Source organism: Nicotiana sylvestris, chromosome 3 (genome assembly GCF_000393655.2).
Source record: "Nicotiana sylvestris chromosome 3, ASM39365v2, whole genome shotgun sequence".
NCBI classification, from domain to species: Eukaryota; Viridiplantae; Streptophyta; class Magnoliopsida; order Solanales; family Solanaceae; genus Nicotiana; species Nicotiana sylvestris.
This window is the reverse complement of record NC_091059.1, coordinates 155,427,612-155,444,366: the sequence shown is the minus strand read 5'-3', so window position 1 is coordinate 155,444,366 and position 16,755 is coordinate 155,427,612. Positions and strand designations below refer to the sequence as shown.

Here is a 16,755-nt window from a genome sequence, read left to right as displayed (position 1 = left end):
ACACGAGGAAAAATAGAAAAAGAACAATAGCAACAAGCAATAACGAGAACAAAATAAACGAAAATAAGGCGAAAAGAACATCGTGTAGTAATATACCAAACTACTGAAGAAACAATGGTGTTTTGATAAATCACTAAATCTGCATTAAATTCGTCACCTATGTGGGCTCTCTTTATGTGTACAACACAAGAACTTACCTAACTGTCAATGAGCAGACGACAGAAAGACACACTAAGAAATAGGAAGAAGTTGGGGCTACTTGTTAAAATCATGTGGCTCAAAATTCAAATTACAGAATGCTGAATTTCTGATTTCCGAATTCTTTGCTGTTCACACGCAAAACATTTAATGTGATAGCCTATTTTAGTCAAAACGTAGAAAGGGAGAAAAATTACATACTTGATACAACATGTTAATTTTTTAAAAAATTAGTTGAGTGTTGTTGTCTGCCCTCTTTAATTTGGTTGCATTATTTATTGATCTCAAGCGCTATGCAAGCTGGCATAACCTCAGAGAAATTTATTCAAAAGTTTAGAAGTAATAGTTACTTTCTGTTTTGTTTTTAATAATAATAAATTCTAGTTATTAAAAGTTGAACTTGATTATGATTGGTGTAAATGCCGGCCACCCTCGTTAATCACACATAGACTGTTCTTCTTCATCTCTTTAAACTGGTCCCAATTTTTAGTGGTATTAATAGAATATATAGAGAGAGAGAAAATTATTTTCGCTCCTAAGAAAGATAATTTACCAAACACACGTATTTGATTTTTCATTCTTTTGATGTTCTAGATCATATTGGAATAGAGAATAAGGCACGACTCTTGAAACTTGAAAGTAAGAAAGGTGGGAACATAACTCACGCAAAGAGACTTTCTAACGTGTCACTACTGGGAAGCCAAAGAAAGGAAATGGAGATAAAAGAGAGACTAATTTTTTTAGAGTTTAATTATATTCATTAAGGTATTGTTTGGCTGGTGGTACAAGGGATAACAATTCCAGGATAAAATGCGAGATTATTTATCCCATGTTTAATTATGGGAAATAATTTCCCAACGATCCCTAAGGGGTTGTTTGGTTGGAAAATAAATTCTCCCATAGTTAATTATCCTGGAATTAGTTATTCAGAGATTGTTATTGCGCCCTCCCATAGGGATAAAAATAACACTACAATCCCGATAACTAATCCTAGGATTAGTTATACACTTATACCGTGATTTTATCTCAATCAAACGTGGGATAAACTCATCTCAAATTTAATCCCAGGATTAATTATCCCTTATCCCTCAAAGCCCTAAAGGGTTGTTTGGTACAATGGTGGGATGTCCCATGGGTGGGAGATCCCACCAGATTAGTTATCCCACCTTCTATATATGAGATAACTAATTCCACCATAAAGTTATTCCCCGATAGCAAATACCCCAAAACAAATATAGGATAAAGTTAATCCCAACCTTGATCTCGGAATTATTGTCCTTGTCCCATGTACCAAACGACCCTAAGAGTATGTACAACACTTAAACAATCGGGTTAAAATAACCTACAGCAACGGTATAACTTTAAGCCTAATTAGTAAATATTTTTTTTATTGTTTGAGATCTGCGATTTGGAATACGGGGAAAATATGCCTAATTAGGATCTGTTTTTATACTTTTATTCCACAATTTTTCGTAAAGAGCAACTGCAGATAATATACGCTCGGATTTTAAGCCAAACCATAAGGAGATCCACGTTTAGAGCTCGGCTATCGATGTCGACAATTCAGATCTCTATATTCCAGCTTTAAGATTGCTAATAGAGCAGAAAACTTTACAAAATTCTATGCTACTCAACCAGATGATACATTGAAATTATTGCACATAGCGTTTCTGTCAAAGTTATCACATGCAATAGGATAAAGAGAGGCAACATTTATAGGCAAATGGATGTTTGACTTTGACTATTGAGGAATTCAATACCTGAGATTAGCCTCTTCACATTCAGGACATAACCTTCACCCAGTGTTCATGGGAAAAATCTACTAGCAAGGACAATTGCTATGCAGATATTGTGGCGTCCGAGTGGAATAGAACTAACAAATGTGATGTCCTTGGACATCTTCAGGTTACAGACTATAAGATAATAAATATGTTTCTTATAAAGTTACAAAGAAAAGTCAGTTTAAAATTGAAATATCAATAAATAACCTAAAAATACTGGAGAGGGGTCAAGGTAACTTCCACTCCAGTGTCCAAAATTTTCCTTTGCCGTCCAAAATCTTTACAGTAGTTAAAAATTGCTGATGTATTCTATGGCTAGCATCCAAAATCTTTTCGGGGCAGAGGAAAAGACCTTCCTGGCAAAGAGATTTCCGCACTTTGCACGTGCAACCCCTTTCAATGAAGATCAGCAACACCAAGGCTCAACCCCTTTCAATCATCAAGCTCAACAAAGGGAAGCAACTCGCTTAGTTCATCAAATAGCAACATCTTACGCCACTGATGCTATAACTGAATCTCAAATGTCAGTCACCCCCTTCACTTTCTTACTAGTGGCATCTCTTGATTTGTTTTTTCGCTTTTTTGAAGATCTTTTTTCTTTCATTTCTTCGTGCTGCTGCTCTTGCTCCATTGAATCAATCTCACTTAACTGCTCGCTATTTGCACCAATAGAAAGTCTGGCATCCTTGTCCTCTGATCTCCCCTCATTACCTTCTGGCTCAATGACCGACATTCCAGTTAAAGTACAGTCAAACATGAACGTGCTTCTTTCTAATCTATCTACTCTATCGAAATGCCTCTGAGAATAAGAAATAAGACCTTCAAGCAGTTCTCCAATACCCTTAATCTGTATAATGAGAAGGAAAACCATAAGATCTCTCAAGGAAGCACTAGATAAGTAAAACTAGTTCCAAATAGAGCAAAACAGATAAAAGTAGTGCCTAGAGCACAGCATAGTGTTACAGAATAGTACCAAGAGATTGATGCTAGATATGGTAAAGTCTAATGTATGCCTAATCAAGCAAGTATATCAAGTAGCCAATCAACTAAATGGACTTTCCTGCTATAAAGAAAAAATTCGAGCACTGAAAAGACCAATACACCAAGCTAATATATGCAATCATTTTCTTGATAGATATTATAGCATGTGATATAATAACAGTTTGACAGCCCGTTGAAGCAATGGAGAAACATTTCTGGAAGTCTCACCCCCCCAGTTAGTGGACTTTGCTGGCATGGTAAATCTTCTGGAACATGTATCAATTTTAACAATTTCTTTTTCTACGGTTGTGACCAAATTTTCCATGTACATTTAAGGGGAAGACACAATGGTACCTCAAGAATCTCGGCAGGTGAGAGAACACAGAATGCCCGGAAAAGAACATATTGTGCAATATGACAAAACTTTGGCTTCGTGTTCCAATCCCGGACATATTCAAAAAGCAAGCGACGCTCTTCCTTAGCAAGAGCCTTTACTGCTTTTCCTATCTGATCTTGCGCATCGCTCTTCCTGCCAAGAGCTAGATGTTAGATGAAAGTTGTGGTACAATAGCATTTGCACCATCAATAACCAAAAAGGGAACAGAAAAATAGAGCCATCACTAAGAGAAAAGGTAAAAAATGGAGAGGTCAAGACTACCTGCAGAGGTCGCCAAATAACTCTAGAAGTTTATGTGGTCTTTGAAGCTCAAATGCAATCTGAATTGCTCTTGTGTATTCAGCATCTATTAAAGCATTTTCTAGCTCTTGACCCCTTAGAACGCCTTCCTCCTGCATGAGCAACATATTGATATCATCACATGAAGTTCTGTAGTAATTTTTCAGACACAACCACATCACAAACAGACCGGATCTTCTTCTCCCTTTGTATATATAGTAATAAACACAAATAAAATTACAGCTCATAGCAACTAATTAACTAATTCAATTATACTAATATGACTGTAACACCATAGGCATCCTGAATTGTTCACAGAACTAGTTCGCAAAAATCTCTCAAAAGTTTTAAAAGACAGAAGAAAAGTAAAAGGTTATACTGTTAGTCTGATAACATTAACTGGAAGTACTCCTTGACTCAATTACGAAGCTCGAGAGAAGGCAGCATTCTTCAAGAATTGCTCTAGACATTTGGGAAACAAAAATTTAAGGTGATCAAGCCATCAGGACCTCGCTGGGGCAAAAGACGCCCATTAACAAAGTTTCTTCCACAGAAACTATGCCTTGGCAGAATTATTTTTCATCAACACCCAACAATGTTGTTCGATGACTATCACTTCAAGAGAAAATTGATATGATTACTTACTTCTTTACGAAAAGCTTCCTCTTTATCAGAAGCTGTCGAGTCATGCCACAAATTGATCACCGCATCACCACCGCCAGTTGCAAGCATTTCTGTTTTCTTACCAACAGCCAGGGCCCAAATCTGGATAGCAAGTTAGAGAGAAAACAAGATATTACCAATCCCAACTGTGTGGCAAATATCTGAGAAGAAAATGAACGAGTGTCATTTTGTAAGAAAACAGTAAAATTGTCAGCAACTTTACAATGTATAAAACTACGAAACTAGCTAGCTTCGCTAACCTATCATTTGTAAAGATGGTGCAAACTAGAAGCAAGGCGAAATTATTCAGTCAAATAGCCAACAATCTCCCAATAGAGAGATTTTACAATCACATTCAAAGACCTAATAACATGTGGTACCAGAACGCAGCAACAAATAAAGTAATTTCATACAGAGCACACATGAACATGCCAGAATATGCCAAGTCCCTAAGAGCTCTACTTGAGAATGAATATTCAAGCTTTCTTAAGGTTTCCTCAGAGCTTCTCGTCCCAATCGTCCGCGTCATTCAAATTTCAGTACCATTTTAAACTGCAGGTAATAGAAACTGGAGAGTCACTTCATCAATCAACAGGCCAGGACCCAAACTTTGCTCCTCAGTTGCCATGAAAATGGCAAATTCAAACGACAGTTGGAAAAAAGCGTTCATCGAATCTTTGGTCAATCACTCAAATATTGATATGTAAATGGCCAATGGCACTGGTCAAAAACCAAATATGCTGTGCAGGCTTATACTCATTAATTCAGAACAATTGGATCTTCCAAGGTGGAGATAATATAATGCTCTTTTCAAGTGAATGGACATAAATAAATAACAAAAAAATTTGAGCACCTTATCCTCATGTTGGTCATATGTGGCAATACACTCATTTGTCTTAACTGTCCACAGCTTCACCAAACCATCAGCACCTGGAGAGACGGTCATACTTTTTAGCAAAAGTAGGCGATGAGAAACAGATATATCAACACTTAAATAAAGCTACAATGGCCTCCAGAATGTCATTACCACAAGAAACAAACTGGGTGCCACGGGTAAGAAATGTTGCTCTTAACACACTTGACGTATGCCCTTCAAATGTTTTCAAACATGATCCGTCAGATATTGCCCATATCTTTATTGTCTTGTCTCCAGAAGCTGTTATCACACAATGATCAACTGGAGAAAACTCAACAGACCATATCCCCCTTTTATGCCCTTTCAGTGTAACCACTGATACAAGGTCTGGAAGTCTCCATATGCAAGCAGTGCGATCCTAGTAATATGAGGAGATGGGATGAAAGATTTAGAAAATATAAAAGAAGCATGAGATAATAATATGTCTCCTGCAGCAGATTTTTTTATGCGAAGATTTAATCAGATGTTCTAATCTTACAAACCTGGGAACCACTGCAAACAAGACTGTCATTTGGAGCTATTGCCAAAGAGTTAATATCCTTGTCATGTGCTGCTACAACTGCTTTTGCTTTCAAAGTTAGGACTTCTTCATTGTTGTCAGAGACACCATCAAAATGCCATACCTTTAGCGTACGGTCACTGGAAAGAATGTAGAAAGATCAAAGATATAATTTCTAGAAGATATTATTAGGAACACTTTAGATCATTTGGCTTCAATAATCAACATCTTGTAACAGATATTGAAGCCTAAAAAGATGAAGTACACGATCTAAGGCTAAAAGAAGATGGTATGCAGATACAGGACAATGAATGTTATTTGCATTCAACCAGTAAAAAGGAATATCAACTCAGGTCAACAAAGCCGTAAGCAAACTCAACTCAGTGCTAAATCCTCATGACATGTACTTCAAATATCAAGGAAGCAGAAGCATCACAGTGGTATAACTAGATTAAAAAGGTTGAGCACTACAATTCAGAAAGAGAATTATTGCGGACGCATCAAGGAGTTAAATCCACTCACTCAAGAGCCGAATGACACAGATCTGATAAATGTCACTTTACAGCATGCATGCTGACACCAGCAAAAACATTTTTTAGAAGAAAGACAGCCACACTCACCAGTATTCTTTTGGGCTTTATTCTTTGTATAACATAATAGTTTTAATCAGTGATAAAAAAAAAAAGGCGAGCGAGGAGCGAGAAGCGAATCGGAGCGGAAGGGTCAGCGCTTCTACCATTAAAAGCGGCTCTGGTATGTATAAGCGACCGCTTCTCTGTAAAAAGCGAGAAGCGGTGAAGCGAGAAGAAGCGAGTGAAGCGGACGCTTTTTTGATTTAAAAGACCCAAAGCCCTATTTAATTAAAAACTTGGTTCTGTTTTAGTTCTCTGGACTTCTTCGACTTCTTCAGCAGCGACAGCAAGAAACTAGGGTTCTTCAGCAGTAGCGATTTCTTCCTCTCTATTTCATTAACTTCAAGCAGTGATTTCTCTTCTTCAAACTAGAGTTCTTCTTCTTCTTCAGCGGTACAACAGCAACTTTCAACAGGCATGTTCTGCACTTTTTATTTTCATTCTTCTTCTTTTTTTTTTCTTTTTCTTTCTAAACGTCCAAAAAGCGCCAAAATGCTGGCGAATTTTTTTCAGAAAAATTCTGCCCAGTTTCTACTCAATTTCTGCCCAATTATTATATTTTTTATTCTTAGTTCTTATTGCCTTTCTTATGTGTTATATAGTTGTTCTTTTAATGGCGCCAAAAGAAGATAGGAAAGATCCGGCTTGGGCTTACTCTGCAAGAGTTAACAAGACCAACAAGATGGTCATTAGATGTCTTTTTTGTGATAAGATTACAAATGGAGGAATCTATCGTCAAAAAGCACATCTAATCGGTGGTGATCCAAATGTCGCATCTTGTCCTAAAGTTCCGGGGCATGTGAAGGAAGTATTGAAAGCTTACCTTCAAAAAAAGAAAGAGTTAAAGACTCAAATGATTCATGAACAGGAACTTTATAATCTTGATGATGATGATGAAACAGAAGAAGGTGACGATGCTTCGTCGCTTCCACCAAAATCACAAAAGCGGGGAAGGATGCTTCCACCAATGTCTTCTAGTTGTGGATCTACTGGCAAGACCAAAGGTCCTATGGATTGTTACTTCCCGCAAAAATCTGGAGATAAGGGAGGAAAAGGTGGTAATCCTCAAGTTGATGCCAAAGCGATTTTGAGGGACCGTGCAGTTACCTTTTTTGCCCGGTAGATGTATGATGCAGGTCTTCCTTTTAATTGTGTTAATTATACTGACACTTTTGCTGCTTTTATTGATGTTGTAGGCCAATATGGCCCAGGAATGAAGCCTCCAACTTATTATGAAGTTAGAGGGTCATATCTAAAAAAAGAGGCGGCGGAGGTGAACAAAATCGTGGAGGAGCACAAAGTAGAATGAAACAAGTTTGGTTGTTCCATTATGATGGATAAGTGGACGGCGAGAAATAGAAAAATGATCATCAATATCTTGGTGAATTCTCCTAAGGGAAGCTTGTTTCTTGAGTCCGTTGATGCAAGCGACTCTTCGACTGATTCAACCAAAATGTACTCCTTGTTCAAGAGTACAATAAACTCTATTGGAGCAGAAAATGTTGTTCAAGTTGTCACGGACAATGGCAGTGAAAATGTTAAAGCTGGTGATATGATGTCTGCTTGCTACCCGCATATCTATTGGACTCCGTGTGCAGCACATTCTGTTAATTTGATCTTCGGTGATATTTTCAAGGAAAGACCCTTCAGTACTGTCTTTAATCAGGCAATTAGAGTGCATTCCTATATTGTTCAAAGGCCTTTGTTATTGAACATGATGAAGAGATTCACTAAACAAAGAGGCTTGGTGAAACCTGCAAAGACAAGATTTGCTACTGCTTTCTTGACTTTGGCTAGGATGTATGAGCAAAAAAGCAATTTGAAGAAGTTGTTTGTTTCGATGAGTACACTAGCAGTGCCTATGGAAGGGAAGCTCGAGGGAGAGAATCTGCAGATATTATACTTTCTTCTTCATTCTGGAACAATGTGGTTCATGCATTGAAGATTGGTGGTCCTTTAGTTAAAGTGCTTCGTTTGGTGGATGGGGAACAAAGGCCACCAATGGGCTACCTGTACGAAGCAATTGATAGGGCAAAGGAGGCTATTCAAGCCTCTTTTAGTGATCAAAGAAAATACAAAAGAGTCTTTGAGATCATAGATAAAAGGTGGGATAGTAAGCTTCATAGCTCTTTGCATGCAGCTGGACTTGTTTTGAATCCGGAACTGTTTTATGACAATGAAGAGAGGATTCTAGGAGATGAACCTTTGTAGAATGGATACTATGAATGTATTGAGAAGTTGATACCTGAAGAATCCGTGCAAGATAAAATCACAGAGCAATTTAGTATTTATAGGAATGCTGAGCTAACTTTTTGGAAAAAACATGGCCATTAAACAAAGAAAGACAAAGTCACCAGGTGAGCGAGTGCCTATATGTTGTTTTATAGTTAATAAGTTATTTCTTTATCAATATTATGTTTTGAAAATTTGTTCTACTTCTACAGTTGAATGGTGGAAGCAATATGGTCATTCCACTCCAGATTTACAAAAGTTTGCCATCAAGGTTCTAAGTCTAACATGTAGCTCATCCGGGTGTGAAAGGAATTGGAGCGTGTTTGAGCATGTAAGAACTAATATGAAAGATTTAATATATTGAGATAATTAAATTATATCTCAATTGTCCTAATATTACTAATTACTTATTATTTGCAGATTCATATCAAAAAGAGGAACAAACTAACCTTGAAGTGCCTCAATGATCTAGTCTTCATTAAGTACAATAAAACGTTGAGGCGTCATTACAATGCTCGCAGTGTAATTGATCCAATTAGTTTGGACAACATCGATGATGCTAATGAATGGCTAACTGGAGTCCCGGAAGATCATGCAGATGAAGAAGTATTTGAGGATACTTCTAATTTCACTTGGGGTGATGTTGCGGAGGCGCGTGGAATTGGGGAGAGGATTTATGGTTTGAGGGGGAGTACCTCAACTTCAAGTTCACAGAGGAAGGAAAAACAGGCAGCTACTTTGTCCCTAGTTGATGAAGAAGATGAAGTTGAAGAAGATGACGAGCAATATAATAATGATAGTGGAATACAAGAATTTGACAATGTTGTAGAAGAATAGGATGCTCATTTTGTGCTTTAATTGATGCTACTCTTTAGTTTTTTAATTGAAGTATTGAACATTTGCTTACAATTACATGTGTTATCTATGCAGTATTTATTTTAATTTTTTTTTTTAAAATCCGCTTCACTTAAGAAAAGCAAGCGCTTCGCTTCTCGCTTTTCGTGAAATAGGGGTTGTCGCTTTTCCTCGCTTCACGCTCTTCACAACACTGGTTTTAATTCTTATAAAAGAGTTCTACTAAAGGACGGTCATGGCAAAGACGTGATTATCAACTAATTCTAAAAGCAAGATATTTACAATTGTGCCTTTATGAATTCCTACTTGTGAGCTAAAATTCAACATTGAAGCTAAAAAAAGATTTCTAGGTCACATAATTTTGATTCCTGAAAAGTTAATTTGGACAGATCCTGTTCTCATACAAATTTATAGAAGAAGGGTATGCCCACTACAGCGTTCAGGGATAATCATTTACCTACTACCACTCACAAAGAAGTTCCGATGTTTCTTTGATAAAGCAACAGCTCCGACAGCTCCCATGTGACCTATGCCAACTCCAACACAAGCCTTGCTCTGGCAATCCCATAACCTAACCTATTGAAACAGTAGAATCAGAAGCAGAAAAAATTGGTACTAATCTTGCAGAGCAAAGTACAATCTTGGTAACCAGGCAGATAAAGATTAAAAGCGTACATCAAATGCTGCATGTGTCTAAAGAGCAGAAAGAGATAGGACAGACTTACGGAGTTGTCCTTACTCCCTGTCACAATAAGTGTTCTTCCAGAACTTGATACACAGGAATCAAGGCACAAAATAACATCAGTATGCCCAGCCAACACGTAAGAGCATGACATTGATGTAAGATCATACACTCGCACCTGTATACATGAAATGATTTAGAGCCTGAGAAAAGACTTAAATTAAACTGTGATGTGATGACTGTTTTATCAAAAGTAAATTCCAACTATTACTTTGATACATGCACCAGTATTACAGCCAAACAATCAATTTCTTAATCCTTGTGTCACATAAAATAAAAAGAAATAGAAAGGAGTACTAGACTTGTATGCTATCTTTCTAGTCAGATAAGAGGCTTGTAAAATAAACAAAAAGACAAAGAATGGTTTGGACTATTCGAATTAGGACACTGTATGTTACATGAAAGAATCTACTCAATTCATATTCATTCATATTCTTCAAAATGTATATAATGGTAAGAACAAATTTTAAAGTAGAACATTTTGACAGGTCTTTTCTCACTGCTTTGTTTTGACAAAAATGATAAATGTTCACAGGTTCAGTAAATATGTTGGAAATGGAGGCCTAGGCAACTTCTGAATAAAAATGCAAAAGTTTAACCAAAAATGGCAGGCAAACAGTAATATCTCTTCTACACCATTTTTCTCTTCAGCATATAGAAGTGCACATCATATGAAATAACAAATGACAATGGAGCAGATAGCAATATCCTCAACATGGGCCCAATAAAGGCTAGAGGCCCCTTAACCAACCAAAAAGTACTGCTAAACAATTGATAATAAACCTGGTGTACATGATTCCTGTAATTCTCAAATAAGATATCACCATAACATGGTTTTGATAGCTAATAGCCAAATTCAGTTAAACAATTTTCTCCTCTCACAAGTCATTAAATTATAATTTTGGAAAAAGATATTCAAGGATGTCAAATGCTGAAGAGCAACTTCAAGATGGGCCACAAAAACCTTACAACTATGTGCAGTATTCTATATGTTATTCAATAATTTAAACCCAGGAAAGCATTGCAGAACTGACCTGCTCTACGCTTGTTGAAACAGCAAGGAACTGTTCCTCGTCACCCAAAAATTTCATATCTGCAATCTCTTCATTGTATCCAACAAACCTCTTCCTAAGAACTACATTCAGACTACCTTCAGATTCCTCCGGATAATAAAGAAAAAACTGCTGGTCAGCTGTAACACAAAGTAACTCCTGACTTGCAGGCAAAATCATAGCAGAAGTAAAGCCTCTCTTCGAATCTTCGTTGTCAGAGCTTACGGCAATATCAGAGGATTTCTGCTCAAAAAGGCACAGTGCCCTGTTGCAAAAGAAAATTAAACAATTTAATAATCCAACAGAACTGCAGGAATCACATGACTGAAATGTCTATTACAATCAAGAGAAATCAACAATAAAAGAGAACAGTTAGAAACAATTTGTTGCAACTAAAGAGCTGAATTGTGGTATCTTTCAAGTTTCGACTGCCTTGAATGCTAGAGCAGGATCTATAATACTTTTTGTTTTTATAACTGTCGGAAGATATAACAAAGTTAGTTCCAACAGAACTGTAGGAATCACAAGAGTGAAAATGGCTACCATAATCAAGCAAAATCAATAATAAAAGAGAACAATTAGAAACAATAGATGCAACTAAAGAGCTGAATTGCTGTATCTTTCAAGTTTCGACTGCTTTGAATGCTAGATCCTTTTTAGAACTTTAAGTGATTGACACGTACCTATCAGAACTCCATATCCGTACTAATCCCCGTTCACCGACAGTGATGAAATTAATTGATGGTACATCGTTTCTCTTCTTTGTCTGCGGATATGTCAATGAAGCCAGGCATGCAGCAAAAGGAGATTCTGGACCAATTATACACAGGGCTTCCAGTGACTCAAACATTGGTATGGTGGTCATGCAGCCATAATCATGTAAGTTCCACAAATTTACAACCTGTCATTAATCTTAGTATTAGATAGTGCTTCAACTGACACTCAAGGTGTCCTCGTGAAGAAGAATTGGAAAAAAGGAGCACTTCCAAGCTTATGACTTGAATCAAAAACATTTGATAAGTAATATCCATGCATGAAAGTCTCATTAGCATGTATATAGGTCATCTAACAACTCTATGACATGATATTCTTTAATATTTTCTTGTACGGCAAATAGAAAGATTTGTGCCAAGCATGGTAAATTGTAAAAAATACCCGGTCCTCAACAAGGCCAGGATATAATAATGGTTAAAGTAGCAGCCATTCCAGAATAGGGGCATTGACTTCACATCTCCCTCTGGATCAAATTTTATTAAGCATACCTTCACATGTAACTCTTCTCCCAAACCAAAAGAAAAAAGGAGTTTAATTCATCGCTAGGAGTATGTTCATGCCTTATCTTCTGAAAGGTGACCTTCCCTTTGTTGATAACTTAATATCAATCTGGAAACAAAGATTTCTCTTTTTCGGGAAAGAGACTTCTGGCAGGACAGTTACTGGCTTATAGATTGATGCAGGCTATTACTTTCTGTTTAGATTCTTGGATTCGTCTTTTAAAGGCCACAAGATGGATAAAGCTCCTTCTAATCCTCATTACTTTTTTTCATGACCTTAGCAACAATTAGTTTTTTCTCAACCTACCCCACTAAAATATAAAGTGGGAGAAAAAGATAAAGTAAAAAGGAGAACATGCCTTGTCTCTCCCTGCGCTAAGCAGAGTCCATCCATCTTCAGATATTGCCATGGAAGTGATAGCTGATTGATGCTTCTCTAGTGTTGACAGACATTTCTTCCTCGTCAGATTCCAGACCTTTATGGAAGCATCATCACCACCAGAGAACAGCTATAGAGTATAGACAAATACAAAAAGCTGAGCCAATTAATTCAATAAGAAGAGGCCCAATCCTCTATACAAATAGGGACCTCACGATACCAAAAAGAAACTAGAAACAAAAGACTTTTGCAATTTTACAGAATCTTGTTCCACACCTTCAAAAGCCCTTCTATTCCTCTCTTTCCAAATAACCCAGAGATTAAAAGGGTAGAATTTAGCATGTCCCCCACAACATAACTAGAAGAAACTTATATTAGCAAGTATGGGGAAGAAGAAGCACAAAAACTCATTAGCCACATAAAAAGGCTTACTTGATAGCTAGCTATTGTAAAGAGGGGGTAGGTAGTAGCAATAATTTGTTGAAACAAAAACTTTACTAGCTCAAAAAAATAGGAGGTTTTTATTTGTTGTTTCAAAAACGAAATGGAAGGTTTTACTGATACAAAAAAGGAGAAGGTTTTTTACGACTTTCCTTTTTCATCTTTAAATTCTAACACCTAACCAAAAATGCAGTTTGCTTCACTTCTACATGATATAGCAAGAGTCACCAGACTGCATAATGATTGCCTAACCAAAAATGCAGTTTGCTGCACTTCTACATGATATAGCAAGAGTCACCAGGCTGCATAATGATTGCCTATTCAGTCTTGAAAGTTCGAATATCATAAAAAACTCTATTAGACAAAAGCCTTGCCTGAGATGGACTTGTTAAAGAGTCACCATTCCCAGCAAAAACAGGGATATGAGAGACCATTAGAAAATCATGAAAAAATTGGATATGCTTAAACAACTAGTACTACAAATCCTAAATCTCAGTTGAAGTCGAATATATGAATCCTCTATATCCATTCTTATTGTGAGGGTTTATCATCATTCAACTAGTTTTTCGCTGGTTGTTGACCCTCTGTAGTCACCAACCCTCATCCGTTATCCAGGTTTAGGACCGGCAAGGTAAAATTCACATAGGATTATGAAGCGCAGTGGACATTCGAATCAAATTTAAAAATTTTGAAAGAAAATGACACAAAAATAAAACCTAGGAGAATGAATCAGCTTCTGGGTGTCCAATTTGTAATTAAAAAATGACTATTCCAGTGACAATGGGATTATAGTATTTTGCATTTGATTCTTTCATTTGGTGTGATACTCTAAAATACACTAAAATTAAATAAAAGATGCTTGGAGCCATACAGGATACTTATACACACGCATATTGGCAATGCACCTGTAGCCGAATCCATATAACACATAAATACTTCCTGTCCTTGAATATGTTCAAAGGAAAACACAAAAGAAACCATTCAAAACAAATTGGAACACGAAAAGCTCAATGGACCAAGAAATTGATAAATGTGCCCTGCTTTCTATAAACAGTTAGCTGAAAGAAACAAGGCAATTTGTTTACATCTTTAATGTGACAAGGAAGCAAACCACTAACTATAACAATCATAAAATCTCACCAGCAGCCGATTCGGGTCAGGATGAAACATAATGCTGGTGACAACCCCTTTGTGACCTTTGAAATAATGAGTGCAAAAGCCTCCATCGACATCCCACACGAGAACTTTCCTGTCAGCCCCAGCTGTTGCCAGCAATCCACCTGATGCATCACAAGCCATCCCCATCACAGGTCCTTCATGCCCCTGTAAAAGTAAGTTGCCAGTGTTCAAGATCCAAAAGAGCACCAAATTCTCTGCTAGCTATCCCACCTATAAAGGAACAACATAAAAACTTTTTTATGACGGCGGTATCCATGTCAACTTGTGCACACCTCGACTATTCCACCGAGTACCTACTACCTCCTACCAGCACGGGCACCTACTACCTCCTAAGGTATCGTCTACCTCCAACCAACACTGGTATCTACTACCTCCAACCAGCGCAGGTATCTGCTACCTTCAACCAGCACGAGTGCCTGCAATCTCCTACCAGCTCGGGTACCTACTACCTCCTACCAACACGGGTACTTGCTACCTCCTGCCAGCACGAATACCTGCTACCTCCTAATGTCACGGGTAACTTGAAACCTCCTACCAACACAAGTAACTCCGCCCACCAAAACTTGGGCAGTTTGGAACTACAACAAAAACCCACTCGATCCCTATGATTCTGCTATAGCACTAAAGCACGCTTCATTCCATTACTAACAACAACAACAAACCCGGTATAATCACACATAGTGGGGTCTGGGGAGGGTAGTGCATGCAGCCTTACCCCTACCTTGTTAAGATAGAGAGGCTGTTTCCAACAGACTCTCGGCTCATACCACTACTAAATAACTTGTATTCTAACACGTAAAGCTAAAAATGAAAGATTTTTACCTTCCAGGAGCGGAGGCATTTGAGGGTGGAAAGTTCCCAAACCCTAATCTGTCGGCTATGACTAGCAGAAAAGAGGAAATTATTATTAGGGCTTAGAGCAAGAGCTGTCACTGGCTCAGAATCACCCTCTATGGTCGATTTTATTGAAGCGTTTGATAAATCGACTATCTTTATTGTGTCATTGCAAGCACATATGAGAAACGAATTATCCGAAGCTACGGCGTAAGGCCCGCCAGTGTAGAATTGCTGAAGAGACTGCACACACTTGTAACTTTTCTTCAATGCCGGTGACGCCATTTTAGTCTCTTCCTAGGGTTTGAGCAGTGAAATTCAGAAACACCCACTATTTGTAAAATTATCAGAGGATGAGATTAGAAAGAATTTTGCGCCAGTTCACTGAAGGAGGGTTGAGGGCGGAGCGGGGACAGGGTTTAGGGTTTTACAACGTTTCCCTTCTGTGTTTTTTTTCCCCTTAAACCCTTCAATTGAAAATAAGAAAACATTAGTAGTAGTATTTTTTTGGTCGGAAGTTTGTACAATTTCCAATCATTTGCTCTTTTCTTTCTTTTTTTATCACTCAAGGAATAAAAAGTAGGGTAAAATACAGTTGTCTCCTCTTCTTTTCTTTACTTTGGTGTTTTTCTTCCCGTGTTGAAGTGAACTTATTTATCCGAAACCAAAATGTGGTTATTATGGATTCAAAGAACAAAAATATAGTGACCATAATATATATAGCGTTTTCTAATTGACCGTTTGGCCATTTAAGTATAGCATCTTTTGTTAAGACTTTATATATATAGTGTATTAACAAAAGACACGATAGATATAATATAGACCGTCTTCTTCCTTCCCAAAATAGAATCATCGAAACCCCCCCCCCCCCAAATTAAAAAATCAAAATGGTCCCCCCTCCCCTCCATTTTAATCAAAAAAAGCTTGAGTGGAACCCACCCGTCCCACAAAAAGTAAAGATTCTCGGTCCCACGTGCTAGCTAAGGCATTATCTCGGACATTGTTGCTTGTTTCGGTTCCAAATCACAAAATCTTCAACTTTTTAAAAAACTTAAATCAAGGTATTCCCACTTAGTTTTTGTTAAAACTTGGATAAAAATGCATATTAGTTATTTTTTATGTGCTCTATATTATTTTGTGATCGTTTTGCGATTTAACTAATTTGTAATTTTTTATCCGGACTATAGTATTAGTGTGCTAAAAAAATTCGTAAAATAGAGAATTTGTTATTACTTGTTTAAAAAATATTAATTAGTTACTTTTTACTGTGGTATATGTATTTTCGTGATTGTTTTGTAATAAAATTGATTTATTATTTTTATCCGGTTTAGACTATTTATTTGTTAAAAGGCTAGTAAACTACATAAATTATTATTTTAGTTCCCTGTAGTGGTATCTTGTGGCCTAATGTAGTGCTTGTA

At 37.1% G+C, this 16,755-nt stretch overlaps 1 protein-coding gene across 1 annotated transcript; it reads right to left on the bottom strand.

The window, feature by feature from the left end:
- Nucleotides 1-1,871: 1,871 nt before the first annotated feature.
- LOC104226189 (protein TORMOZ EMBRYO DEFECTIVE) lies at nt 1,872-15,835 on the bottom strand. The gene is made up of 14 exons (XM_009778107.2): nt 15,323-15,835; nt 14,462-14,644; nt 12,861-13,010; nt 11,911-12,128; nt 11,210-11,492; nt 10,159-10,293; nt 9,891-10,009; nt 5,698-5,854; nt 5,327-5,573; nt 5,153-5,229; nt 4,282-4,401; nt 3,619-3,749; nt 3,315-3,489; nt 1,872-2,826 (listed from the first exon to the last, which is right to left on the bottom strand). The coding sequence occupies exons 1-14, from the start codon at nt 15,617-15,619 to the stop codon at nt 2,497-2,499; spliced, it is 2,622 nt and encodes an 873-aa protein (XP_009776409.1). The 5' UTR covers nt 15,620-15,835; the 3' UTR covers nt 1,872-2,496.
- Between the last annotated feature and the right edge of the window lie 920 nt (nt 15,836-16,755).

Excerpts from the sequence above, each read along its gene's own strand:
- LOC104226189 (XM_009778107.2), bottom strand. The coding sequence starts at position 15,619 with ATGGCGTCACCGGCATTGAAGAAAAGTTACAAGTGTGTGCAGTCTCTT. Across the intron at positions 5,574-5,697 it reads TTGTTTGCAGTGGTTCCCAG|GATCGCACTGCTTGCATATG; the intron begins GTTTGTAAGATT and ends TCATATTACTAG. Across the intron at positions 5,230-5,326 it reads CACCCAGTTTGTTTCTTGTG|GTGCTGATGGTTTGGTGAAG; the intron begins GTAATGACATTC and ends CCGTCTCTCCAG.